The sequence below is a fragment of the Penicillium riverlandense genome, assembly GCF_028828495.1.
Source record: "Penicillium riverlandense strain IBT 135883 chromosome Unknown utg000008l_segment0_segment0, whole genome shotgun sequence".
Classification (NCBI taxonomy): domain Eukaryota; kingdom Fungi; phylum Ascomycota; class Eurotiomycetes; order Eurotiales; family Aspergillaceae; genus Penicillium; species Penicillium riverlandense.
The window spans coordinates 2,125,489-2,151,831 of NW_026643199.1; the positions used below are offsets into that span (position 1 = coordinate 2,125,489).

The window sequence follows — 26,343 nt, forward strand, 5'->3', positions numbered from 1 at the left end:
TGTGGGTGCAAGAAAGAGATGGAGTTCGTCCAGTGCACCGACCGCCAAGGAACAAATGTGAAATGCAAGCCTATCAGGAAGGAGCTAGGCAAAGATTCTGTGAACTATTGTAGAGGTCATCTTGTCAATCCTGACGCCCCTAAGAAGTATTTTTCGGACGAGGAGTTGCAGGAATGAACAACCTGGTTTAAAATATAAATAGGCGATATCTCCTCTTGGGGGCAAATGTACTTACGCAACGCGCTCCTGGTATAAATGAACTATTTTTTTTTTCGAGAAAATGATTCGAGGTGTATGAGCTCAAGGGGCTTCAATTTGGACCATTAGTCAATTACGGATATGGCTGACTGCTAACTCCTAAGTTAAGTTGTTACTTGCTCGTGAGCTTTGCGTTACTAAGCGCCTGAAGAAGGCCACAGTCGGAGTTAGCACCACTCGATTTACTGCCCTAAAAAGTGCTAGTAGCCTATTTACTGCTCCGTTGGAAGAAATGCTCATAGAAATTCCGCGTGCTATTTGCTGTTGAAAGACATGATAACATCCCTTTTTTTGAAGCAACCTCCACGTCTAACGAATTCCGAGAGGTTAGTGACATCAACCCCTTGATTGCTCAGTTTCCATAGGTTTTGAGCCTCTCGACATTCCCGAAAGTGTTCCATGAATTCGTCGTAGGAGTACACTTTGTCTCGCAGAGCACATGCATTAGACTGAACCCTTGATGACCTCAAAGCCTTCTCCAAGGCAACCTGGCAGCCACTGCAGCATATCCCACTTTGAATGTCACCGGTTTCAATATCGAGATAGGGTAAAGAGGTAGTCATCATATACCGAAGTAGCGCTGTTTCCTTTGCCTGCGTCACTCGCGTCCCCTCGTCTTCACCACACAGAGATAACCTGCTAACAAATCCTGTCGGTATGATTTGGATCCTTTTCTTTCGCACAATCTCGTCCATTGAGTATATCCCAGGCAATGACCTCACAATAGGCACTAAGCTGTATAGGCAACCCGGGCTCGACTGGACACGTTTTTTCAGAACAGAAAATGGTAAGATGGAGGGAAGGGAATCTTCCCGAATGCAAGAGAAGCAACACCTCATAAATGATGGAAGAAAAATAAAGCCACCAAAGGAGCCGCAGAAATGACAGTCCCTCGTACAGAGCGCTTTGAACAAGTCAGATAGCGTGAAACAAGACGCAATGTTGGTTTTTAAGGTGACGCAGAGGGCTTCAAGAGCATGGGTAATTACCGCTTTGTAGCCACGGGTTACTCTGACGATTTGCTGGGCACGGCGATTGACATGACGGAAATTGAGCAAAGACCGAATATCAAGAAGGGAGCATATCTCATAGACAATTTCAAGCGGTAAACATTGAAGAGTTCCAACAGTTGAGGAAGTAGCACGGATAGTTCGAAGCAGCAAGCTGCGTACCTGAACATGGTCGCGGGGATTTGTTCTGACAACCGCTAGATCGAAGTCACGCCGATGATATGAGGCAATGCGGATTATTTCCATTTCATGCACTTTTTCAGACTCGTAAGGAGATGCCGCTGCTTTGTCTGATTGCATAGCTGGGTATGGGTCAGCGTTTGGTTTCTGGCGCTGTAGTATAGTGTAGCGTAGTGTTGAAAAGTAGACTGGGAAGTCCGGATCCTCGAGCGTTGGTATATCTCGAAAAAAAGGGTTGTATTGGTGAGCAGAATCGCCGGATTCTTATGACTTGTGCCAAATTACTTCGTATGCGGCCCGTGACGATGGGTATTAGCTCTTCCATTCCTCGTAGACGCTCACGCAAACAACTCGCGTGGCTGGGCGGTACATCCTAGATCACGAAGGATAATCTGGTAAGGAAACCCACTGGGGGAACCTAGGAAGACAGAAGTATGAAGGCCCGTAAGACCCGCAACAATGATATGTAAGACTTGGTAATGGAATTTTTGATCAGCCTGAAGATAATCAGCCAGAAGATAATATTGGAAGAGAAGAAGGAGGAGCCTGAGCTTTGGTGCCCTTACCGCCTATTGTTGTGTTTGGATTGTTTGCAGTTATTTGGAAAGCTCTGGCAATGGCTGTCGGCTGATATATTTTCCGGCACCGACGCCTTGTGCTCAAGGTGGCTTGTCGCCAAAGAAACGCAAGATGGGCCGTCTGGCCGCGGACGACATCGCCGTGAATATCCGCAAGTCAGATGTGTGGGAGTGGGCACAGACTCACAATCTTGCGTTGGATGATCCTGTTAGAGAGGATGGGTTTCTAGGCGAATGGGCGCCGAAGACTAGATTGGAAGAAGAGAGCCCGCGCACTTCTTCCGAGCCCGAAGACTGAGTGACCAACCAACCTGTGTACGATAGAGATGATACCTGGCATAGCTACTTTATGATGATCATGACAATGAATCTTTCCGAGACTACTTGAACCTGAACGAAGACGACAAGTGGTCAATATAGTACTTTCATTTTTTTGAGCGTAAACATCGAACTCTAATGGTTTACATGAGAAGTGCATTACTCCTCCATACCACCCGGCCCGCCCGCCTTGCTCATCTGCCGGGCCTTGAGCAGCTCGTCACACAGAAGAAGGTTGGAGGCAATGCCCGTGCTAGAAGCAATGCAGTTCCGCAGCACACGGTACGAGTCAAAGATACCGGCCTGCACCGGGTCCATGGGTTCGCCTGTTGTCAGATCCAGACCGACCAGATTGCCCTGGCGGACCTCATCCTGCATCTCCGTCACCGAGTCCTGAATGTCATGGCCCGAGTTGGCAGCGAGCGTCTTGGGAATCACCAGCATGGCTTCGGCAAACGCGTCCACACCCCGCTGCGTCTTGCCGCGAAGGGTCTTGCGGAATTCCTGAGACGTCAGGTGCTCGGAGACTGCGACCTGGAACGAGCCCGCGCCGGGAACGACGCAGCCGTCCACGATCGTGTTGTAGACGGCCCGCAGACCATCGCGGACGGCATCCTTGACTTGGGCAATGGTGTGCCCGTTGGGGCCCTTGATGAGGATGGTCACAGACTTGGGGTCCTTGACCTCCTCGACAAAGGTGTACTTCTCCTCACCTAGCTGGTGCTCGTAGACCAGACCGGCCCACCCGAGAACATCGGGCGTCATGTCTTCCACACTGTTCTGGGCAACACCACCGCAAACCAGCTGCAGACGCTCCATGTTCCGCCGCTTGGCTCTCCGAAGAGCCATGATGCCGTTCTTGACCAGAACGTCCAAGCTGAGCGGATCAATACCCTTCTGGTTGATGATGACGAATCCCTTCTTTGGGTCGTTGCCACAAACCGCCTTCTTGAGCTCCACAATCTTCTGCAGTTTGGCATCGACGAACTTGCGCTCGCTCTCCACGAGTTTGTCGCGCTGTTCCGCATTCGAATAGTAGAAACCAGAGTTGATCTCCGACTTCTCGTACTCCAGGCTGACGTTCAGTGTCAAAATGAAGGCATTCTCCACCCGCTTCGGCATGTCGGGGTGTCTGGCGCCGTGATCCAAAGCAAGACCGCGAATCAGCTGTGTGTCCGACGATGTCCGGTGCTGCATCGTCATGATCTCAACCATGTGCAAATCCGGCTTCTCAGGGGCCCGGTGGATGGCGAGCACGGCGTCCACAATGTCGGGAGTGAGTTTCTCGGCTAGGGCGTTGTTCAATTTCGTGGAGAGGGAGGTGCGGGCAACCGACATCAGCAGCTCTCGGTCAATGGTGCGCTCGAGCTTGAATTGATCGAGGAACTAGGTCATCATGTCAGAAAGAAAAACAGGCGTAACGTTTAGAAGCAAATACCTTGATAGTCTCGTTCTTTGCAATCTCGTAGCCATCGGTAATCACTCGAGGGTGCAGCCCCTCCGAAATGAAGCGGTTTGCCTGCTTCAGGAGCTCTCCCACCAACAGCACGACCGACGTTGTCCCATCACCGGTGATATCATCTTGTGCCGTCGCAGCGCGGGCAATCATGACCTTTCCATATTATCAGTAACGAGTGAGACGGGGTTTGCGGGAATGGCGCCTTACAGCCGTGGGGTTTTGAATTTGCTACCAACCAGTTAGCCATTGATTCTCGGATAGTTTCCGACGAGGTACTTACCATCTCCCGCAACAACACGTTTCCATCCTTGGTCAACTTGATCTGTTATCGCTTAGCACACCGTTGGAGCGAATCGATCAGGGGCAAGTTGCATACTCCGCCGGCACCGTCCACCAACCTGCATCTAGTCAGCACATTGCCTAGAAATGGCCAAAAAAGACTCACATCTTCAAAGTTCCCGAAGGACCCAAGTTTGACTTGAGAACATCCTGCAGACCCTCACCGGCGCTGATGTTCACCTTCAAGGCCTCACCCCTCCGCTGCATGAAATGTTAGTGTGCGGCAAGCCAACCGGTAGGGAGTGGCAGCATACCCTCGACTCGGCTTTCGGGTTGAGCAACTGGGTTGCAGACATGGCCGCAAGGTGAACGATAGAATTAAGAAAGGGAAATGCTCGAAAGAAAAGACAACACAGCGAGTCTCGCACACAGAGGGGTGTGGGAGCTGGCGCGGGGGCGGTGAGACGGGCGGGTGGCAGAAAGCGCACGAAAAAAAAACTTCACTACTGCTTGGTTCTCTTTCCCCAACCCCCAATCTTCACCCTCCCGCTACTTTCCCCCACGGCCTGACTTTTGCCATGGCCGACTTTCTGCTCTTCGAGGGCCCAATGGGCTACTCGCTTTTCAAGGTCGCACACAAGGGAGATTCGGTGGGCAACAGCCTGAAGGAGGTTCAGGAGGGTGTCAATGACCTCGCCAAGTTCGGCAAGATGGTCGAACTCTCCAGTTTTTTGCCCTTTGAGTAGGTTTTGACTCGAATTTTCTTGGCTTCTTGACTGACCGGACTAGAAACAACAAGCAAGCGCTGGGCGAAATCAACGACATCTCCGAAGGTGTCGCATCCGAGACCTTGGTTTCTTTCCTGGAACTGAACCTCCCCAAGCCGAACAAGAAGAAGAAGGTAGTCCTGGGTCTTGCAGACAAGGCCTTGGCCGGCAGTATCAAGTCCGCCTTTGACTTTGTGGACTGTGAGACCGGCGACACCAGCGAAGTCGTTCAGGATATGCTCCGCGGAATCCGTCTCCATGCCGACAAGCTGCTGAAGCAGCTCCGTGAGGGTGATATGGATACTGCCCAACTGGGTCTCGGTCACGCTTACTCTCGTGCCAAGGTCAAGTTCTCTGTGCAGCGTGACGACAACCACATCATCCAGGCCATTGCCATTCTCGACCAGCTCGACAAGGCCATCAATACTTTCTCTATGCGTGTGCGCGAGTGGTACTCGTGGCATTTCCCCGAGCTGGTCAAGATTGTCTCCGACAATCAGCGTTATGCTCAGGTGGCGCTTTTCGTCAAGGACAAGAAGTCTCTGACGGACGAGAGCCTGCATGATCTGGCAGCCCTTGTCGAGGATGATGAGGGAATTGCTCAGAACATCGTTGATGCCGCCAAGCACAGCATGGGTCAGGAGATCTCCGAATCTGACATGGAAAATGTCACTTCCTTCGCCGAGCGAGTCGTCAAGCTCGCCAAGTACCGCAAGTCGCTTTACGACTACCTGGTGGCCAAGATGAGCGTCGTCGCTCCCAACCTGGCTGCCCTGATCGGCGAAGTCGTCGGTGCTCGCCTAATCTCCCATGCCGGCAGCTTGACCAACCTGTCCAAGTACCCGGCCTCGACGGTTCAGATTCTCGGTGCCGAGAAGGCGCTCTTCCGCGCTTTGAAGACCAAGGGCAATACTCCCAAGTATGGTCTGCTGTACCACTCGTCCTTCATTGGCCGCGCTGGTCCCAAGAACAAGGGCAGAATCTCGCGTTTCCTCGCCAACAAGTGCTCCATTGCCTCCCGTATTGACAACTTCTCCGAGGCGCCATCAACCAAGTTTGGCGAGGCCCTGAAGCAGCAGGTTGAGGAGCGTTTGGAGTTCTACGTTTCTGGCGCTGCCCCTACTAAGAATGAGACCGCTATGGTATGTCATATTAAACCCATCACCGACGCCCCCGCTAATTGAATGGCAGAAATCCGCCATGGACGCCGTGCTCGCTGACATCAACGTTGATGTGGACGGCAGCGACGCTGAGATGGAGGACGTCGCTGAGCCCAAGAAGGAGAAGAAGGAGAAGAAGGACAAGAAAGAGAAGAAGGAGGAGAAGAGCGAAAAGAAGAAGAAGCGCAAGTCCGACGCTGGGGAGTCTGAGAAGAAGAAGCGCAAGCACGACACCGACGCAGAGCCCTCGAAGAAGAAGAAGAAGGCATAAAAATGCTTGGTACCGGGAGTCTTCGTACGGCGTTGGGTTTGTTGGCTTGGGTGTAAATTATTGATTTCAGGCCATTTCATTTTCTTATTTGATCGTTGCTATCATTCATATTTCAGCTCATCTGGTGTTAAACATTATTGTACCCGTACAGTAGAGTAAGAGGGCTGGCTGGCTGGCTGGCTGGCTGGCTTATGCCCACACACCGCCGATCATCTCTTTCCCCCTCCTCCGACACTCTGATTGATCGCCGCTCGAGCCTCCGAGATAGTTATGGATGCATGAACTGACGGTCAATGGCCTGACTGTTCCCTGACGTTGGGCTGATCCGTCGTGACGCCCACATTCTTTGATCACCGTCAGGCCCCGCGATGATGCACAAGGCGGTTGTTTCGCCCAAGCGCAAACGCGAGCCCTCCGAGTCAGACTACTATAGCAGCCCCGCCGCCTCTCCTACATCGACAGTGTCCGTCACCAGTTACCAGGAGGCCCGGCTTCGCGAGGAGGAGGATCTGGGCCGAAACAGTCCGCGCGCCGCCGTGGCCGGGCGATTTGGAGAATTAGCTATTCACGGCGAACGTTCCTCGGACCCCCACATACGCCCGACCACGCCTCCAGTTTCGGGACCATGCCTGCCGGACGGCCAGCACAACCCGAAACCCAAGCCTGACATTTTACCAGCCGTCGCCGCTCAGACGGAACAGGATGACGGGTCAGCGGCGATTTCACCTCCAAGAAAGCAGGCCGTGCCGTCGTCTCGCAAGCAGCAGAGTCCCGCTTCCTCACCCTCCAAAGCCCGCAAACAGCGGCTATCACCACCTCTTGCAGACCATATACCAGAGAATCCGCTGGTCTGGCATGACTCGGAGATCACAGGCCACAGCCCATCTGATCCCAGCGATGACGGCTATGGGATCAACGGGATTGGCTTCAAGCCTACTGCGGCGATCGCCTGGGCAAGGTCGCAGAGGCGACAGCAGCAGGTCGCCCAGTGGAAGAGTCGCGAAGCACGGGAGGCCCGTGAGAAGCGACGGCAAAGACGACATGAAGACGCCGAGCGGGATAGCTTGCGCAGCATACATGAAGGCGCGATCCAGAAGCGGGTCAAATTCGATGTTTAAGCCGGCCCCAAATGCCGCTGACGGGATCTAGTCTTTTCGGCGTTTTTATTTTCTTTCTGGACAGGTGTCTCGGTGCATGATATGGGATTTGAATGACCATGAATATTCGGGGGAACAGCTATGATACATGAGATCACTTTATCTCCTCCTAGTACAGGAGTCGGAATATACAACTTCAGGATATAAAAAAACAAAAAACTCCGGGACTCCCAGTAAGAAATGAGGAATCGTTACCAGAATTTGTAGTTGGACACGTTCGTCCAGCTCTTCTGCCTTTTTTCTTCCGCCGCACGAGCAGCAACTGCCGCTGCCGCTTTCTCCTTGTCCTTTTGCTGCTTGATTTTCAACTCCTGCATCATTTCAACCGCTTGTTTCATGCCGGTCAGCTCGTCGCGTTGGCGCTTGCGACAGAACTCATACGCTGCCAGGGAGGTGATGGCGAACACGCCGACGGCCCAGTTTCCGGCCGACCATAAGGAGGGGAGCCCTAGATTCCATCCATTAATTTATATTCATCTCCATCTGTATGCCCATAGCATTTATTCCTTACCTCCAAAGATAGCTCGCACCCCGCCAATTCCAAACCCGGCCCCGATCCCCGTCATTAAAGAGTCCCGTGCACACGGGGTTTTGTGGATATTGGAGAGCTCGTGCAGGGATATGTTGCCAACGAGTTCGGAGTAGTTCGCATCTTTGGCGCTCTTGCCCGGGGGCTTGTACTTTGCGTTTGCGAGCACGTTCACGGGTTCTTCGGGGTTGCCGAATGCGTCCCACAGCTTGCCGACTTGCGATTGGGAGAGGTCGTGGGTTGGTTTTTTGGGATCGGTCGAGGAATTGGACTGGCGGTGGCCAGGGTCTTGTGAATCCTCGGCCATGCTGTGAATTGTGTGGCGGATTGGGCAATAATCAGTCACTGTCATAAATTCGAGATCAACATCCGCGACCTCCGGAGAAAATAAATCCGCTCTGGACGTAAACGGCAGGTTATTCCGGAGAGGCTTAGTCATTGTCGCGTGAGACGCGGTCGCGTTGTGGAAAGAGAAGAATGGCGACAGACAGGCAGACTCCACCGGCATAACTATTACCTCCCCAACTCTTTGAGTTGCGCCTGCTGTTTATGCTCTGCTCGCTGCCCACTCATTGGATACAGTGAGAAGCCCGGCTGGGCGACAGCGCCACAATGCCTTCCCGGAAACCAAGCAAGTATGGCAACAACAGCAAGTTCCGGTCCAATGCTTCATCCTCGAAGCCGCGCCGAACGAAAACCGTCGAATTCTCCTCCCTGCGGTCTACGGAAGCAACCTCGCAAGATGAAAAGCTGGAGGCCCTTCGCCTGGGCAACAGCATCGATGAGGCCCTCGGCTTTCCCCGTTTCGAGTCCGGCGAGACGAGGGCCGGATGGCTTATCAACATGCATAGCACCACGATAGAAGATTCCAATGTGCCAGGAGGCCGTGCCGGCGTGGATTACTATTTTCTGCAGGACGATGGGGGGAGTTTCAAGGCGACGGTGGAATACGATCCTTACTTCCTCATCGCCGTCAAGAAGGGCCACGAGATGGAGGTGGAGGAGTGGTGTCGACGGTCGTTTGAGGGATTGATCAAGAAGTTCAAACGACTCGAGAAGGAAGACCTGAAATTGCCGAACCATCTCCTCGGACACCGAAGGACGTTCATCCAGTTGAACTTTGCGAATGTTCCCGACTTGCTTGATGTCCGCAGGACGCTGCTTCCCTTGGCAGAGAAGAACAAGAAAAACGCGAGTGTCATGGACACCTATGTCGAGGTTACCAGGTTTGTGTCTTTGGTGTCATTCCATCAATGGGCTGAGCTGACCATTGGACAGCACGACGGCTGGCTTCGACCTTTTTGATGACGAAATAATTAATGAGCAACGACCTAATGGCAACATGCAAGCGAGTGATTTTATTGTTGATATCCGAGAATATGATGTTCCGTACCACGTTCGAGTGTCGATCGACAAGGGTATGTGTCCTTTTTCGCACTTGGAAGATTGTGACTTATACAGACCGCAGACATTCGCATCGGAAAGTGGTATAATGTGGAAGCAAAGCATGGCACCATCTCCTTGACCTGCTTGGAAGACCGACTTCAGCGTGCCGATCCCGTGGTCCTTGCCTATGATATCGAAACCACGAAACTCCCACTGAAGTTTCCCGACGCCGTGATTGACCAGATCATGATGATCTCGTATATGATAGACGGACAAGGGTTCTTGATCACCAACCGTGAGATCGTGTCCGAGGATATCAATGATTTCGAGTATACTCCGAAGCCTGAATACAGCGGGCCCTTTGTGATCTTCAATGAGCCCAACGAGAGAGCTGTTCTGGAACGGTTTTTCGAGCACATCAAGATCGCCAAACCTACCGTGATCGCTACATACAACGGAGATTTCTTCGATTGGCCATTCGTGGAGGCCAGAGCAAGTGTTCAAGGAATCGACATGTACACGGAGATCGGCTTCCGGAAGAATAGCGAGGACATCTACCAAAGTAACCATTGCGTTCACATGGATTGCTTTGCGTGGGTCAACCGCGATAGTTACCTGCCCCAGGGAAGTCGAGGTTTAAAAGCCGTGACTGTCGCCAAACTGGGCTACGACCCCGATGAACTTGACCCGGAGTTGATGACACCTTATGCAAGCGAGCGTCCCCAGACTCTGGCCGAATACTCCGTTTCCGACGCCGTGGCCACCTACTACCTTTACATGAAATATGTCCACCCGTTCATCTTTTCGCTTTGCACGATTATTCCTCTCAACCCCGATGACACTCTGCGCAAAGGAACGGGAACACTTTGCGAAATGCTGCTCATGGTGCAAGCATACCAAAACGAGATCATACTGCCCAACAAGCACAAAGATCCTCCCGAAGCATTCTACGACGGCCATCTTCTCGAGTCGGAGACTTACGTTGGTGGCCACGTGGAGAGTATTGAAGCTGGTGTTTTCCGGAGCGATATTCCTGTTACGTTCAACATTGACCCTGCAGCGGTTGACGAGCTTCTCAAGGATCTGGATCACGCTCTGAAATTCAGCATCGAGGTCGAAGAGAAGAAGTCTTTGGAGGATGTTGTGAACTACGACGAGGTCCGAGGACAGATCGCCGCACTGTTGCAGGACTTGAAAGACAACCCGAACCGAGATGAGGTTCCCTTCATCTACCACCTGGACGTCGCTTCCATGTACCCCAACATCATGATCACCAATCGTCTGCAGCCCGACTCTATGATCGAGGAGTCGGACTGTGCCGCCTGCGATTTCAACCGACCGGGGAAGACTTGTGACCGAAGAATGCCGTGGGCCTGGCGAGGTGAATTCCTGCCAGCGAAACGTGACGAATACAACATGATCCGACGTGCCATTGGGAACGAGCGATTCTCCGGCAGATACCCCAATAGTCCGATGAGGTCATTCGGGGACTTGAGCGTCGAAGAACAGGCCGGTGTGGTCAAGAAGCGGCTGCAGGATTACAGCAAGAAGATCTACCACAAGATCCACGACAGCAAGACGATGGTCCGGGAGGCAGTCATTTGCCAGAGAGAGAATCCGTTCTATGTCGACACTGTCCGCAGTTTTCGTGATCGACGTTACGATTTCAAGGGCAAGCAAAAAGTCTGGAAGAACAAGGCCGATTCTTTGCAGTCTTCGGGAGCTTCAGCGGCTGAGGTCGACGAAGCTAAGAAGATGATCATCCTGTTCGACTCACTGCAGCTTGCACACAAGGTCATTCTCAACAGTTTCTATGGTTACGTCATGCGCAAGGGCTCTCGATGGTATTCGATGGAAATGGCGGGTGTTACCTGTCTGACAGGTGCTCACATCATCCAGATGGCCCGAGAGCTTGTCGAGCGTCTGGGTCGACCCTTGGAGCTGGATACCGATGGTATTTGGTGCATGCTTCCCGGCACATTCCCAGAGAACTTTTCGTTCACTTTGAAAAATGGAAAGAAGCTGGGCATCTCCTATCCTTGTGTCATGCTCAATCATCTCGTCCATGCAAGGTATACGAACCACCAGTACCAGGCACTTGTCGACCCGGCCAAGTACAAGTACGAGACCTACAGCGAGAACTCGATCTTTTTCGAAGTTGATGGCCCATACCGGGCAATGATCCTGCCAACTTCCAAGGAAGAAGACAAGAATTTGAAAAAGCGATATGCAGTCTTCAATCATGACGGTTCCCTGGCTGAACTGAAGGGGTTCGAGGTCAAACGAAGAGGAGAACTGAAATTGATCAAGATCTTCCAGACCCAGATTTTCAAATTCTTCTTGGAAGGTTCCAACCTTGCGGAGACGTATGCTGCAGTGGCTCGAGTCGCGGACCGATGGCTGGACGTCCTCTATGAACATGGGTCGACCCTGGCTGACGAGGAGCTGATCGACCTGATTTCAGAAAACCGCAGCATGTCCAAGACACTCGAAGAATATGGAAACCAAAAATCAACGTCCATCACAACCGCAAGGCGTCTGGCAGAATTCTTGGGTGAGCAGATGGTCAAAGACAAGGGCCTCAACTGCAAATACATTATCTCTTCAAGGCCACGAAACACGCCCGTTACGGAGCGGGCCATTCCCGTGACTATCTTTTCGGCAGAGGAGAATGTCAAGCGGTTCTTCCTGCGAAAATGGCTGAAGGAAGACCCTGGCGATATGGACCCTCGAAGTGTTATCGACTGGGACTACTACCTCGAGCGCTTGGGGTCGGTCGTTCAGAAGCTCATCACTATCCCAGCTGCGCTCCAGAAACTTCGAAACCCAGTTCCTCGGGTTGCTCATCCGGATTGGCTACAGCGGCGGATCAACATAAAGGACGACAAGTTCAAGCAGAAGAAAATGACTGAATTGTTTGAAAAGAAGCCCCTCTCGTCGATATCAACGAACATTCTTGATCATCGTGTTCAACATCCCGACAACATGGACGAGGCGCTTGCAAAGTCGACCCAGGAATCCCCCAATAACAAGGTTGCTCAGAAGAGAAAACACCCCGAGGGCATCCAAAAGACATCACTCGATCCCTTTGCCAGTCTTCCTTCGACCATGCCTTCGATCACGGAGGATTACGAGGGTTTCCTGAAATATCAGAAGCAAAAATGGAAGATCCAGAAGCAGGCCCGAGTGCGTCGTCGCCAACTGTTTGGTGAACGTGTCAACGTTGCGTCCAACTCGCTGAGCAGCTTCTTCCGCAATCAAGCCCAAATGCTGTACATCAGCACGTGGCAAGTCTTGCAGCTTTGTGAGACAGGCAGACCCGGAATCGTGCGAGCTTTCATCTTGATCGACCAGAAGATTCACGCCTTGAATGTCAAGGTTCCGCGGCAGTTTTTTGTCAACTTGAAACGAGAGTCGCTACCCGATGTGGATGTACCGGATTGTGAGGTCGAGAAAGTCAATCACATTCTGCCCAATGGACATCCTTCCGTTCATCTCTTCAAGCTCACGCTGTCGGAGGATACTTTCCTTCAAGAAGGAGATAGGGTCGATGCTCTCTTCCAGCACTCTAGCGTTGAGGGCGTTTACGAGCGCCATATCCCATTAAGCGTCCGAGCAGTGCTCAAATTGGGCAGTGTCTGTACCTTTGACGAAGAGCAGCGCGGCGTTCTTGGAGAAGGACTGGACCGAGGCTTTGATCTTTCTTCGCTGCTTCATACAACCCAAAAAGAGCCCTACCTGATGGACTCCGGGCTGGCATACCATTATCTGTATCATGTCGTCTCCGGAGACAGGCAGGTCTTTGCCCTTTTTTCGACCACCAAGAACGAGGCCCATATTATCATGCTCAACCGCACCAGAGACGTGCAGGGCCTCCCGAACGTGGACAAGATCTACTTAGAGCTCCTTGCACGCAAGATGCAGAACCCAACAGAGGAGTCACAGAATGCGTTTGAGTATCAGGACAAAATTCATTTCAAGACCACTCAGGTAATGACACGAAGAAAAGCTCACCTGGAGGTCGGTGATTTGGTCAGGAAACTACGGAATGATGAGAACCAGCCCGCGGTTCTTGTCATTCAATCTCAACAGAAGGATCGCTTATGTCACGACATCCCAATCTTGAAGGAGTATCCTGTCCTCTCCGTCAAGCCCGAGGTGTCAGACATGGAACTCCCTCCGCTTGGTTGGCAGTCGTTCATCGCCAAGCGCCTTGTTACCCACTACTTGTATCTATCGGCTTGGATCCAGCACTTGACCCTGCTTGCTCGATACGGCGATGTTCCTATTTGCAACCTGGAGAGTGATGATCCTCGGTTTTTGATTGATATCTCGTACGCCAGGCGTCTCCAACAGAGCAATGTCGTTCTGTGGTGGTCTCCCGGCCCGCGACCAGACCATGCAGGTTACGAAAAAGATGATATTCTCAGTCGTTTGGATACAGTCAACATGCCCTCGGTGAACGTGCCAAGCGCATATTCCACGGTCTGCATTGAGCTGGAGGTCCGCAACCTCGCCATCAACACGATTCTCACTTCTTCTATCATCAACGATATGGAAGGCAGCGATGCTCTTCTGGCTGGGGGTGCCGAAGATGAAGCTGGCGTGCTGTACTCAGAGAAGGCCTTTGCCTCCGCCGGTGCCATTGTTCTGCGCGAGATGGTCAAGAACTGGTGGACGGAAGCATGTGCAGGTAACAGCATGGCGGATATCATGGTGCAGCACCTGATCCGCTGGGTTGAGAGCCCCGTGAGCTGTCTTTACGATCGGTCTCTGCACAACTACGTGCGACTGCTGTCGCGCAAGTCGTTCCAGAGACTCATGGCTGAATTCCGCCGCGTTGGTTCGCATGTTATCTTTGCGAGCTCGACGCGACTTTTACTGCAGACGACCAAGACTGAGGTCGGCAACGCCTACGCCTACAGCCAGTACGTGCTCAAGTCGATCCGCGCTAACGCTTCGTTCCATTTCATCGACCTCGAGATCAAAGAGTATTGGGATTATCTGGTGTGGTATGACGAGTACAATTACGGCGGCAAAGGATGCCGGGAAGTGGTCGAGGCTGAGCATCAAGACCTCGAGACCGTCATGCATTGGCAGCTGAATCGGTTCCTGCCCATCCCTATGCAGACCATCTTCCACGACTGGGTGGTCGAGTATATCGACCTGATGCACTCAATGAAGCATCCAGATACCGAAGTTTCGTCTACGCCGCGCCTGACACAGATCCCCATTGGACGGCCCAGCGACGCAGACAGCGACGAGATCACCGCCGTACTCACAGACAAATTCTCCAAGCCCCTCAAGAAGCAGATCTCGGGTCTGATCCGTCGACAACGTGACGAAATGCTGCACCCGGAGTTGGCGTCCGACTACGCCTTCCCCGTTTTACCTGGGGTTTTGGCCAATGGGGACAAACAAAATCCGGCTCTAGAGCTGGTAAAGTTGTTAATGCAGGTGTTGAGTCTCTCGAAGACTACGACCCTGGAATCACGACTCCTGCGGCGCGAGCTACTAGCTCTTTTCGAGGTCCGCGAGTTCAGCAAGGCCGGCCGCTTCGAAAACCCCAGCGCCAGCCTGAAGCTGCCCGAACTCACCTGCAATGCGTGCTGCCTTATCCGCGACCTCGACCTCTGCCGCGACGAAGACGTCCTACCCGATTCCGGCGCGGATGCTAGCAAGGCGCCCCCCAAACCCTGGCGCTGTCCCTTCTGCCAGACGGAGTACGACCGCCTGGCGCAGGAGGAGATCCTCATCGGGCAAGTGCATGGTCTGGTGGTGGAATGGCAGACGCAAGACCTGAAATGTTCCAAGTGCAGTGGACTTAAGGTCAGTGAGTTTATGGAGCATTGCTCGTGTAGCGGAGCGTGGGCGGCGACTGTTGATCTCAAGGAGGTCCAGAAGAAGTTGCGAGTGCTGGAGAGCGTCGCCAAGTTCCATCACTTGCAGCTGCTGGAGAATATTGTGGAGGACGTGCTGGCCGCGATGTAATTTTTCTCTTTGGTTTGCATGGACGGCGTTTGTTTTTTGTTGTTTTTGCCTTGTCCTGGATATAACCTGAGAAGCACGAGAAATGTATCATCTAACCAATTTCCTACTTCGCCACAATCAAGGGCGATCCATAAATAACGTTGGAACGATCGACAATCCCCGAGCGCGAATTTCTTTCCAGTCGCAACACACAACTACACTGGTTGGCCCGGGCGCAGCTGGAACAGGGCTGAAACAGACGCTGTGTGGACTCTTCTCCGGCGGCGAAACAACTCTGCGGCCTGACCGACCGATCGGACCTGACCTGAATCTGATCTGGCCCGACTCCCTTCCCTTCCAACCAACCAGGTACATAACTATCGACTGCGCCGTAAATATTCACGAAGCATTCGGCTTCTCGCATCTATTCAAACCCTCCCCCTCCGATTAGCGAATCTCTCGATCCTCCCTCCCCACTTCCGGCACCCCTCCCGATGGCAGCCCAACCGCCGAGCGGCCAGAAGCCGAAGGTCCAGCCGTGCCGGTACAAGACGGGGAAAACACTGGGCGCAGGCTCCTACTCTGTCGTCAAGGAGTGTGTGCATATCGATACCGGGCGCTACTATGCCGCCAAGGTGATTAACAAGCGGCTGATGGCCGGGCGGGAGCACATGGTACGAGAACGCGCCGGATATATCCCAGCGCACACGACCACCCCAGCCAGAGAGGGTGCTAATTATGTCCGGCCGCCTACTAGGTCCGGAATGAGATCGCCGTGCTGAAGAAAGTGTCTATGGGCCACCAGAATATCCTGACGCTGGTGGATTATTTCGAGACCATGAACAACCGTGCGTGATTGTTTTAATTTGGGGGTTGTCACCACCAGAACAGAGCTGACGATTGTGTTTAACTATATAGTGTACTTGGTCACCGACCTCGCCCTAGGCGGCGAGCTCTTCGACCGCATCTGCCGCAAGGGCAGCTACTACGAGTCCGACGCCGCGGACCTGATCCGAGCTGTGCTCTCGGCCGTGGCATACCTGCACGACCACGGCATCGTGCACCGCGACCTGAAGCCTGAGAACCTGCTCTTTCGCACGCCCGAAGACAACGCCGACCTTCTGATTGCCGATTTCGGGCTGTCGCGGATCATGGACGAGGAGCAGTTCCATGTACTCACGACTACCTGCGGCACGCCCGGGTACATGGCGCCGGAGATCTTCAAGAAGAGCGGGCACGGGAAGCCGGTGTAAGTATAGTGTGACATCAATCCTCCCTTGGGTTTTCACGACTAACCATTGTGTGTACTAGTGACATTTGGGCCATCGGCGTAATCACATACTTCCTCTTATGCGGCTACACGCCCTTCGACCGAGACTCAAACCTCGAAGAGATGCAAGCCATCCTAGCAGCAGACTACTCCTTCACACCACTGGAGTACTGGCGCGGAGTGTCACAAGAAGCGCGCTCATTCATAAAGCGGTGTCTCACAATCGACCCTGCCGCACGGATGACGGCGCACGAAGCGCTCCAGCACGCATGGGTGTACCCTCCGCATGACGCCACAACGAAACTCGGCTCAGGCGAGGACCTTCTGCCGACTGTGAAGAAGAACTTCAACGCGCGGCGCACGCTGCACCGCGCCATCGACACCGTGCGTGCGATCAATAAGCTGCGCGAGGGTGGCGGGTTCATGATGGACGGTGTTATGAGTGTTGATCCGAAGCCTGAGCGTGTTAGTGGGGATCAGGTTCATGAGGAGCAGTATCATGATTTCCAGCGGCCGCAGCAGGGTGGTGCTGCTGCTAGTGACGGTCCTATGCAGATTGATAGTCGGGGCAATGCGCGTGGGCAGACGGAGGAGCAGATCCGGCAACAGGAGCGGAGGGTTAAGGAGATGGTTGCTGGGTTGTGGAGTCGGAGTGCAAATGCGAGATGATTTTGAGTCATTGGAGCTGTTTTTACTACTTATACGTCGCCTGATCGATATATACTTCGGTACTCGATTGATGATATTTTTTGGCGGTCGTTTCGAAACTTGAATTGGTGTACATGATGGGCCTGGGATTTGTGAAGAGCATCCTTGTATTTGCGCCATTAATCGCATTAAACCCTAACCCCGAGAAAAAGATCCTCCCTAGGATCCACAAAGCATGGTACCTAGATTCATTTATAGTATTCATACCAGGTCATCGTCATCTAGCCATCTCCAACCTCTCCAACCCACCCTCAAGGGAAGACACCCACGTTCTCCACTCCTGCCACTCCGCATAATCAGCAGTAGCCCCCATGCCTTGATACCTCACCGTCCGAAACTCCGAGACCTGATCCCAGGGCTTGTTCGCAGCACTACTGGTAGAGCCGGCCCCGGTGGTCCCACGAAGCAGTCGCCTCGCAACACTACCACCGCCGCCACCGCCGGCGCTGGGGCCGTCCCAGCCCGCTTTACGCATCAGACTCTCGACTGTCTCTTCCTTCGTCCACCCTTGCTCAACGGGCACATCGGGAAGATAAGTCGCGCCGTAGCGCCGGCCGCGGTGGATGAAGGAGATGCGCAGCCCGTGCGTGCCGAGCGTCCAGTCCATTGCGTGCGCGCAGGGCTCGAATGAGCCTAGAAGGGTGAGGTGGCATGATAGCGAGGGGAGGATGGATTGCGTGATTGGTGAGAAGCGGGTGTCATCGAATGCACTGTATCCGTTAGTTGCATGGTCCGGAAAGAGCTATTGGAAAGGAAGTACCGACGAGGTTAGGGAGTAAGATCTCAGCCCCGCTGCTAGCTCCTGCGCTTCGAATGTCCCGATGCAGCCGCGCAGCGACTTGTGTCCTGGATACCGGGTGGAGAGCGTGTTCCACGTTACGAATAGCGGATATCGGCGCTCCACGGAGAGAGGAGTTGTCACGCTCGTAGAGTTTGATAGCAGGGAGTTGTCGGATGAGGTGTTGGAGGTGATAGACGGGGTGGTCGCAGCGCTGGACGATGAGTCGGATGGGATCTGGCTGCGCAGACTACTCACAATGGGGAGTTTGAGCACCCTGGGCCGACTCTCCGGGCCACCGTCATCAGCATCATCCCCGTCATCCTCGTCATCCTCTTCAATTACGGGCGTCTGCTGCTGCTGCTCTTCGGCCTTTAGAACAGCGAGTTTCTTAGCCTGCTCATGCTGTTCCCAGAGGGCTTCTATAGCGAGCAGGCTGCCGGGTTTGCGGCCCTCGAAGGAGGCGGAGAGAACCTCGAAGCAGTAGTAGCACTGTGCTGTATTTGCCATTTCTCGTTTTTCCTGTTTCTTGCGGCAGCTGCTGGGATCCCTGGAACGGCCGCGAGTCCAGTGATACAGTAGTACCGGCAGATGATCTCTCTCCGCGAGCGTCCGCAGTGATGATAAGATAGCAAGGACGTCGTTCAACCCTTATCGAGAAAGACGGGAGCGAAGATCAAGAGCGACACTGCCGGAACGGACTCGGAGACAGGTCCGAGGTGATCCGATGAGACCAGCACTGGAACGAGGGAAGTGAGAAAGTGAATGAGAGTAAAAGAGAGAGGGAGAAGAGGAAGAGCGTCGCCCCCTCCTTACTATCGATAAGACAAGACACGTGACGGCGAGTATAGATCAATCGCGATATGTAGAAAGATGCGTAGTTCCAGATGTTGATTGAGCTACAGTTATATGCAATAAAAGAACACAAAACAAAAGCACAACAACCCGCGCCAGATGTTGAAACTTTTCCCCTTGGAAGTCGTGACGCCGTCGCTGTTGAAGAAGCGCGGCTGAGTTATTTTCATCGTAAAAACCATCAATCAAATTATCCCGTATCCCATATCCCAGATGTCCCGCATAAGGTTGAAGAAGCAGACCTGTATAAAACCCCGTGTAACGCACTCTTGTAATCTGTACGCAATGATGTTGAAACTTTTTGTCATCCCTTCTCATCCCTTAAACGGGCAGAGGGAAAGTGCTGGCCCACTGGGCAATCTCCTGGCGGAGGGCCAGGATCTCCGGCACGGTCTCGGAGGCGACCTTGGCCTTGAAGTCCTTGAGACGGTTGGCATCCTTGGGGAGCTCGGCCTGCACGGCCTTGCAAATGTTGATCGACTGGTCGATGTAGCGGGCAATGCGCTTGAAGTCTTCCTCGCCCATACCACGGGTGCTCATGGCGGGGGCACCAATGCGGATACCGCAGGGGGTCAGAGCGGACTTGTCACCGGGGATGGAGTTCTTGTTGCAGGCGATGTTCATCTGCTCCAGGACAGCCTCGACACGGGCACCGTCCAGGGCCTTGGGGCGCAGGTCCAGCAGGACCATGTGGCTGTCAGTGCCGTCCGACACCAGCTTGTGGCCGAGCGCCTTGAACTCGTTCTCCAGAGCCTTGGCGTTCTTGATCACCTGCTCCTGGTACTGGCGGAACTCGGGCGTGTCGGCCTGCTTAAGAGCCACGGCCAGAGCGGTGATGGTGTGGTTGTGAGGGCCACCCTGGTGGCCGGGGAAGACGGAGAAGTTGATGGGACCCTCCAGGTCGTACATGATTTCCTTGCCGGTCTTGTCGGTGCTGCGGACACCCTTGCGGAAGAAGATCATGGCACCACGGGGGCCACGGAGAGACTTGTGGGTGGTGGTGGTGACCACATCGGCGTACTCGAAAGGCGAGGGGATGACGCCAGCGGAGATCAGGCCGGAGATGTGGGCCATGTCGACGATGAGGTAGGCGCCGACCTTGTCCGCGATCTGGCGCATGCGCTTGTAGTCAATCAGACGGCAGTAGGCAGAGGTACCGGCAACCAGGCACTTGGGGCGGTACATCTCAGCGTTGGTCTCCAGCTGGTCGTAGTCGATGATACCGGTCTCCAGGTTGACACGGTAAGGGAAGGTCTCGAAGTAGGTCGAGACGGCGGAGATCTTGCGGGTGGCGGTCTGGTAGCCGTGGCTCAGATGGCCACCGTGGGGGAGATCCAAGCCCATCAGACGCTCGTGCGGGCGCATGAGAGCCTGGTAGACCTGCAGGTTGGCAGGGCTGCCACTGAGGCACTGGACGTTAACCCCCCACTTGGCGGGGTCAAGGTTGAAGGCCTTGAGGGCACGCTGCTGGCAGGTGATCTCAATGGCATCGATGTGCTGGTTACCACCGTAGTAGCGAGCACCGGGGTAGCCCTCGGAGTACTTGTTGGACATGGGAGTGCCCAGAGCCTCGAAGACGGCGTGGGAGGTGAAGTTCTCCGAGGCGATCAGGACGACGGATTCCCGCTGGCGCTTGATCTCAAGTTCCTGTAGAGCACTGATTAGCACTGATTAATAATAAGCAATCGGTAAGACCTACCATAATGGCGGAAATCTCGGGGTCGGACTCCTTGAGGCCATCGTGCATTTGCTGTAGTCCATGAGTCAATGATGTAGATCGAGGCATTGAATGGGGAGGATACTCACAGCCCGGTGGGCATCGGACAGAGCGTAAGTGGCCATGACAGCGAGAGGATCTGATTTCTGAAAAGAGGGAAGAAAGCAGAAGATGGGAGGTAGAGGTAAGGTGGGAAGAAGAAAAAAAAGCTGGACCGGAAACGATGGTGGGGGATGAATGCCTGAGGCAGGACGGCCCGGCGTATTGGATTGCGACATCGGAAGGAGTGGATTGGGTATCGACAAATATTATTGTTTTCACTTCTGTTTTAACTATAGATGGAATGTTTTATTGCGTGAATTAAAAGACTAGAATTTATTGATTGCCTCCCTAATTATGATTGACGCCTCATGATTAACGCCTCATGATTAACGCCGTGGTTCCCAGCTGCAATGCTCGCTATGACAAGGGGTATTAAACTGCGAAAAGAAAACCAAACATCAAATCTTAGGATTCCATCTTGACCCTTTCCTTCATTCCTGCCCGACTCCCAAAGTCGGAAATCACAGAGCGCAGCCGGGCCACATGGTCCTCCAACTCTTCAATCTCTTGTTGCTGCTCCGCAACAGATCGATCCACGTCTGGCAGTCCCTCCACCACCGTGCGCGCCTTTTGTAACCGAATCTTGACGGAACTGGTCTCTGTAGGAAGGTCCTTGACGTCGAGAGGTGGATGAGCGTTCGGTTCGAGATTCGTGAGGTCGAGGGAAGATGGCCCGGTCCCGTTCTTAGGGTCTAACGGCTGCTGGGATTGTGGCTGCGTGGACTCATTTCCTGCAGGTGCTGTTGTATTTCCTTGTTCACTTGCTGTGTTCTTCTGGGAGAGCAGGCGAAGCAGGATCCCGTGTAAAGGTGGAATGATCTCAAAGGTCTGCGGGGGCGGGAACGGCACTGTTTGCGGCGCGGTGGACTCAGTCGCGTCCTTGATGGGAGTCTCCGGGGCGACCGAGGATTTGAGGCGTGGAGTGCCCGTGAGAGGAGTTCTGGAGGCCATTGAGTGTCGGGGCAAGCCGAGGAAAGGAGGTGATGTGGAAGGAAAGAACCGGAAGCGGCAGTGACGTCGGTCGCCCAACCCAAAAGTTCACCGGCAACTCTCTTCTGCCCCTCCAACTAGTAATTACTGATTCCTTCACCGGGCTTTCTTTCTTTCTAGTCATCCTCTCCTCCCCCCTGTTTTATCGTCGTCAATAGGTAAGTGAATCGCGCTCGATTGATTCATTTTCACACCAATTGATTCTCTTCCAGACACAAAACACACCCCCACTATGGCCCAGGTCGACCAGAAAGTCGTTTTGAGTATGATCTGCTTTGCTCCCCAGGTCCTCACACCCATCACGCTAATGCAAACTTGCAGTTGTCATCGATGGCTGGGGTGTCGCCGGCCCTAACTCTCCGGCCAATGGCGACGCCATTGCCGCCGCCGAGACGCCCTACATGTCCGGCTTCGCCGAGCCCAACTCCAAGACCGCCCAGGGCTACACCGAGCTGGAAGCCTCGTCGCTCGCTGTCGGTCTGCCCGAGGGCCTGATGGGCAACAGTGAGGTCGGCCATCTGAACATTGGCGCCGGCCGCGTGGTCTGGCAGGACAGCGTGCGCATCGACCAGACGCTTAAGAATGGTGAGATGGGCAAGGTGGACAACATCGTCAAGTCCTTCACTCGTGCGAAGGAGGGCAATGGCCGTCTGCACCTGCTGGGATTGGTCTCGGACGGTGGTGTCCACTCCAACATCACTCATCTGTTCGGCTTGCTCCAGGTTGCCAAGGAGATGCAGATTCCCCAGGTCTTCATCCACTTCTTCTGCGATGGCCGTGACACAGACCCCAAGAGTGCTGTTGGGTTCATGCAGCAGCTGCTGGAGAAGACCAAGGAGCTTGGTGTTGGTGAGATCGCTACCGTGGTCGGCCGCTACTACATCATGGACCGCGACAAGCGCTGGGAGCGTGTTGAGATTGGCATGAAGGGCCTGGTCACTGGCGAAGGCGAGGACAGCTCGGATGTCGTGCAGACTATGAAGGCACGTTATGAGAAGAGCGAGAACGACGAGTTCATGAAGCCCATCATAGTTGGTGGCAAGGAGCGCCGCGTGCAGGGTATGATACCTTCTTTTCTTTCTAGAGACTTTTACTAATTATATCCTAGATGGCGACACTCTCTTCTTCTTCAACTACCGCTCTGACCGAGTCCGTGAGATCACGCAGTTGCTGGGTGACTATGACCGCTCTCCTCGCCCCGATTTCCCTTACCCCAAGGACATCTCCATCACCACCATGACCCAGTACAAGACCGACTACACCTTCCCTGTTGCCTTCCCGCCGCAGCACATGGGTAACGTGCTAGGTGAGTGGCTCAGCAAGCAGAAAGTGCAGCAGTGCCACGTCGCCGAGACGGAGAAGTACGCACACGTCACTTTCTTCTTCAACGGCGGTATCGAGAAGCAGTTCCCCGGCGAGGTCCGCGACATGATCCCCTCGCCGAAGGTGGCTACTTATGACCTGGACCCCAAGATGAGTGCCGCCGAAGTGGGTCAGAAGATGGCTGCCCGCATTGGCGAGGGCAAGTTCGAGTTTATCATGAACAACTTCGCTCCTCCCGACATGGTGGGCCACACTGGCGTGTACGAGGCCGCCATTGAGGGTGTTGCTGCCACCGATAAGGCCATTGGCGAGATCTACGAGGCCTGCAAGAAGAACGGCTATGTCCTGATGATCACCGCTGACCATGGGTATGTACGTCCGCAGAAGTTATAAGGAAGTCGCTAATTGGCCTATAGCAATGCTGAGGAGATGCTCAACGAGAAGGGCACCCCCAAGACCTCCCACACCGTCAACAAGGTCCCCTTCATCATGGCCAATGCCCCGGCAGGCTGGAGCCTCAAGCAGGGCGAGGAGGCCGTGTTGGGTGATGTCGCACCCACCGTCCTGGCTGCCATGGGCATTGAGCAGCCCGCGGAGATGTCCGGCCGCAGTCTGCTGGTCAAGTCATAGATAGATAGAGGTGCATTATGTTTTTGGTTATGAATCAATGAAAATTGAACTGTTGATAGTGGGATGGACTAGTAATGAAATGTTCTGCGTCACATCTTTCCAGGGTATATTTCTGTTTTTGGTAGTTCCTCAACCCATTCTTCATCCGGGACGAGCCTACGCAGGAGCACTCGCAGCCTGCTGTTGGGCCTGACTTTGCAATTGGATGACCTGAAGAAGCCGTCAGTCAGCGTGGTGCCTGTGGCAGTGGACGGCGAACGCAAATTTACCTCAGAGCGCTTCTTCTCACTCTTCTCCTCAACCTCTTCGATTTGTCCCTCAATGCGCTTGCTGTATAGGGAGCAACCGGTTAGCGCGATCATCCAGCGGGAGAATGCTTGCTAGCACCAACATTTCCTTCTCAATAAACTCCAACCGCCCATTGACAGCCATGACAGCCTCGTTCTTGTCTTGTTTCAATAACACGGGACCAACAAGTTTGTAGACGCTGGATTCATCGTCCAGCTGGGCGAATTCGCTCTGCACGCCCTGGTTCTCCTGCTGCTGCGATTCGAGCTTCTGGCGGGCGTCGACCAGGCCCTCGAGTTCTGAGGACTGCGTGTCAGCGTGATGATCATGACAATCATTCAATAGAAAAATACATACCCGTCTGCAGCTGCTGGAATTCGTCGGACAGGGCCTGCAGCTGTTTCTGGGCGTCCATGGTGCCTGGCGGGTAAATGGTGGTGGGAGGAGGGAAAAGCGGCGATCCCGTTGACGACACTGGCTTGCTTGGTCTGCCCGCCCGCGCCAAATCACTGACTGGTTTTCTTCTGTTTCTTCCCCACGCTCATCCATCCATACTTCCTCACTCACTTACTTCCTTACTCATACGCCACCTCTCTCTTTTGCTCTATTGCTGCCTACGCCCTCGCCTCTCGTCCTCCTCCTCCCCCACCATCACCCACACGCGACAACACCCCTCCAACCCTTCGATTCCCTCCCCCGCTTTCTGTCTCGCGTCGCCACCACCACCATCCAGCCATGAGTAACAATACGGATTTCCTAGGGCGGGCAATCGACACAGTCAAAAAGGCGATCGAGAACGACAATGAGGGCGAGTACGAGAAGGCCTACCAGCAGTACTACTCCGCGCTGGAGTTGTTCATGCTGGCCCTGAAATGGGAGAAGAACCCGCGGTCCAAGGAGATGATCCGCGCAAAGACTGGCGAGTACATGGACCGCGCCGAGAAGCTGAAGAACCACCTCGCCTCTGCGGATAATCGCAAGAAACCTAGCGCGTTGGGTACGAATGGCAGTGTTGCGCAGGGCAGTGGGAAGGGAGAGTACGCACACCCGCCCATCTTTGAAGGACATATCAGTACTAACGGCAGTCTTGCAGCAAGGAAGACGACAGTGAAGATGCCGATGCGAAAAAGCTCCGGTCTGCTCTCCAGGGCGCGATCTTGTCTGACAAGCCGAATATCAAGTGGGAGGATGTTGCGGGCTTAGAGGGCGCGAAGGAGGCCTTGAAAGAGGCGGTCATTCTTCCTATAAAGTTTCCACATCTGTTTACGGGCAAGCGCCAGCCCTGGAAGGGCATCTTGCTCTACGGCCCTCCCGGTACGGGTAAATCGTACCTCGCCAAGGCCGTTGCGACGGAGGCCAACAGCACATTCTTTAGCGTCAGCTCCAGTGACCTGGTATCGAAGTGGATGGGAGAAAGTGAGAGGTACGGACAATTATGCTTTCTGGGGATCAAGCTACTAACGCTACCAAAGACTGGTTAAGCAACTTTTCAATATGGCACGTGAAAACAAGCCGGCGATCATCTTTATTGATGAAGTCGACGCTCTGTGCGGCCCGCGTGGCGAAGGAGAATCCGAGGCGTCCCGACGGATCAAAACCGAACTGCTTGTGCAGATGGACGGTGTCGGCAAAGACTCCAAGGGCGTTTTGATCTTGGGCGCAACCAATATCCCCTGGCAACTCGACGCCGCCATTCGGCGGCGTTTCCAACGCCGAGTGCACATCAGTCTGCCAGATCTCAACGCACGGATGAAGATGTTCATGCTGGCCGTGGGCTCCACGCCGTGCGAGCTGACCCAGGCGGATTATCGGAAGTTGGCGGAGATGAGCGATGGCTACTCCGGTAGCGATATCAGCATTGCCGTGCAAGATGCTCTGATGCAGCCCATTCGCAAAATTCAAACTGCGACACACTATAAGAAGGTTTGTATCGCAGCTCCTCTTTCAAAAAAGATGCCTTCCACTAAAGAAAAAACAAAAACAGGTAACCCACGAGGGCGCAGAAAAATTCACCCCATGCTCCCCAGGAGACGCCGGCGCAGTGGAGATGACCTGGCTCAGCATCGAAGCAGAACAGCTCCTCGAGCCACCACTCGTCCTGAAGGATTTCCTCAAGGCGGTCGCGAATTCCAGACCCACCGTCAGCCAGGACGATCTCAAGCGGAACGCCGAATGGACCGAGGAGTTCGGCAGCGAGGGTGCCTAGCCTTGTTTTGGTTTGTTTCCTCGTCTTACACATTTGTTCTCTGCATTGATCCACCACCGCCAACACTTGGCCTTGCTTGGTGGATTCGGATTCCGTGCCCTATGATCTGTTTTTCTCTCTCATTCGGTGTTCAGAAGCGCTTATTGGTGAGGCG

The 26,343-nt window shown here is 53.8% G+C and overlaps 12 protein-coding genes across 12 annotated transcripts; 6 read left to right on the forward strand and 6 right to left on the reverse strand.

Moving 5' to 3' along the window:
• Window positions 1-2,503: 2,503 nt before the first annotated feature.
• Window positions 2,504-4,438, reverse strand: N7474_009864 (chaperonin-containing T-complex subunit CCT6; the record flags this gene model as incomplete). Its single annotated transcript, XM_057201274.1, has 7 exons — window positions 2,504-3,730; window positions 3,783-3,956; window positions 4,011-4,031; window positions 4,084-4,125; window positions 4,180-4,201; window positions 4,249-4,343; window positions 4,397-4,438. 7 exons carry the CDS (start codon window positions 4,436-4,438, stop codon window positions 2,504-2,506), a joined length of 1,623 nt encoding a protein of 540 aa, XP_057049261.1.
• A 222-nt stretch (window positions 4,439-4,660) lies between these two features.
• Window positions 4,661-6,280, forward strand: sik1 (snoRNP complex protein NOP56; the record flags this gene model as incomplete). Its single annotated transcript, XM_057201275.1, has 3 exons — window positions 4,661-4,824; window positions 4,872-5,991; window positions 6,041-6,280. 3 exons carry the CDS (start codon window positions 4,661-4,663, stop codon window positions 6,278-6,280), a joined length of 1,524 nt encoding a protein of 507 aa, XP_057049262.1.
• A 368-nt stretch (window positions 6,281-6,648) lies between these two features.
• N7474_009866 (uncharacterized protein) lies at window positions 6,649-7,398 on the forward strand (the record flags this gene model as incomplete). The annotated part of the gene is made up of 1 exon (XM_057201276.1): window positions 6,649-7,398. The coding sequence occupies one exon, from the start codon at window positions 6,649-6,651 to the stop codon at window positions 7,396-7,398; it is 750 nt and encodes a 249-aa protein (XP_057049263.1).
• A 230-nt stretch (window positions 7,399-7,628) lies between these two features.
• On the reverse strand, window positions 7,629-8,273 carry N7474_009867 (COX20 family protein; the record flags this gene model as incomplete). Its single annotated transcript, XM_057201277.1, has 2 exons — window positions 7,629-7,885; window positions 7,949-8,273. The coding sequence occupies 2 exons, from the start codon at window positions 8,271-8,273 to the stop codon at window positions 7,629-7,631; spliced, it is 582 nt and encodes a 193-aa protein (XP_057049264.1).
• Window positions 8,274-8,578: 305 nt separating this feature from the next.
• On the forward strand, window positions 8,579-15,343 carry N7474_009868 (DNA polymerase epsilon catalytic subunit POL2; the record flags this gene model as incomplete). Its single annotated transcript, XM_057201278.1, has 3 exons — window positions 8,579-9,192; window positions 9,245-9,384; window positions 9,435-15,343. The coding sequence occupies 3 exons, from the start codon at window positions 8,579-8,581 to the stop codon at window positions 15,341-15,343; spliced, it is 6,663 nt and encodes a 2,220-aa protein (XP_057049265.1).
• Window positions 15,344-15,816: 473 nt separating this feature from the next.
• Window positions 15,817-17,261, forward strand: N7474_009869 (serine/threonine-protein kinase; the record flags this gene model as incomplete). The annotated part of the gene is made up of 4 exons (XM_057201279.1): window positions 15,817-15,996; window positions 16,080-16,170; window positions 16,241-16,571; window positions 16,634-17,261. 4 exons carry the CDS (start codon window positions 15,817-15,819, stop codon window positions 17,259-17,261), a joined length of 1,230 nt encoding a protein of 409 aa, XP_057049266.1.
• Window positions 17,262-17,517: 256 nt separating this feature from the next.
• On the reverse strand, window positions 17,518-18,588 carry N7474_009870 (AMMECR1 domain-containing protein; the record flags this gene model as incomplete). Its single annotated transcript, XM_057201280.1, has 2 exons — window positions 17,518-18,010; window positions 18,065-18,588. 2 exons carry the CDS (start codon window positions 18,586-18,588, stop codon window positions 17,518-17,520), a joined length of 1,017 nt encoding a protein of 338 aa, XP_057049267.1.
• Window positions 18,589-19,254: 666 nt separating this feature from the next.
• N7474_009871 (glycine hydroxymethyltransferase SHM2) lies at window positions 19,255-20,775 on the reverse strand (the record flags this gene model as incomplete). The annotated part of the gene is made up of 3 exons (XM_057201281.1): window positions 19,255-20,580; window positions 20,633-20,683; window positions 20,740-20,775. 3 exons carry the CDS (start codon window positions 20,773-20,775, stop codon window positions 19,255-19,257), a joined length of 1,413 nt encoding a protein of 470 aa, XP_057049268.1.
• Window positions 20,776-21,157: 382 nt separating this feature from the next.
• N7474_009872 (mediator of RNA polymerase II transcription subunit 9) lies at window positions 21,158-21,703 on the reverse strand (the record flags this gene model as incomplete). The annotated part of the gene is made up of 1 exon (XM_057201282.1): window positions 21,158-21,703. The coding sequence occupies one exon, from the start codon at window positions 21,701-21,703 to the stop codon at window positions 21,158-21,160; it is 546 nt and encodes a 181-aa protein (XP_057049269.1).
• Window positions 21,704-21,974: 271 nt separating this feature from the next.
• On the forward strand, window positions 21,975-23,695 carry N7474_009873 (phosphoglycerate mutase, 2,3-bisphosphoglycerate-independent; the record flags this gene model as incomplete). Its single annotated transcript, XM_057201283.1, has 4 exons — window positions 21,975-22,005; window positions 22,064-22,801; window positions 22,851-23,433; window positions 23,482-23,695. The coding sequence occupies 4 exons, from the start codon at window positions 21,975-21,977 to the stop codon at window positions 23,693-23,695; spliced, it is 1,566 nt and encodes a 521-aa protein (XP_057049270.1).
• A 156-nt stretch (window positions 23,696-23,851) lies between these two features.
• Window positions 23,852-24,566, reverse strand: N7474_009874 (tubulin-binding prefolding complex subunit YKE2; the record flags this gene model as incomplete). Its single annotated transcript, XM_057201284.1, has 5 exons — window positions 23,852-23,905; window positions 23,965-24,025; window positions 24,087-24,282; window positions 24,341-24,496; window positions 24,551-24,566. The coding sequence occupies 5 exons, from the start codon at window positions 24,564-24,566 to the stop codon at window positions 23,852-23,854; spliced, it is 483 nt and encodes a 160-aa protein (XP_057049271.1).
• Window positions 24,567-24,718: 152 nt separating this feature from the next.
• N7474_009875 (AAA family ATPase VPS4) lies at window positions 24,719-26,189 on the forward strand (the record flags this gene model as incomplete). Its single annotated transcript, XM_057201285.1, has 4 exons — window positions 24,719-25,020; window positions 25,077-25,406; window positions 25,456-25,906; window positions 25,968-26,189. The coding sequence occupies 4 exons, from the start codon at window positions 24,719-24,721 to the stop codon at window positions 26,187-26,189; spliced, it is 1,305 nt and encodes a 434-aa protein (XP_057049272.1).
• Window positions 26,190-26,343: the final 154 nt, after the last annotated feature.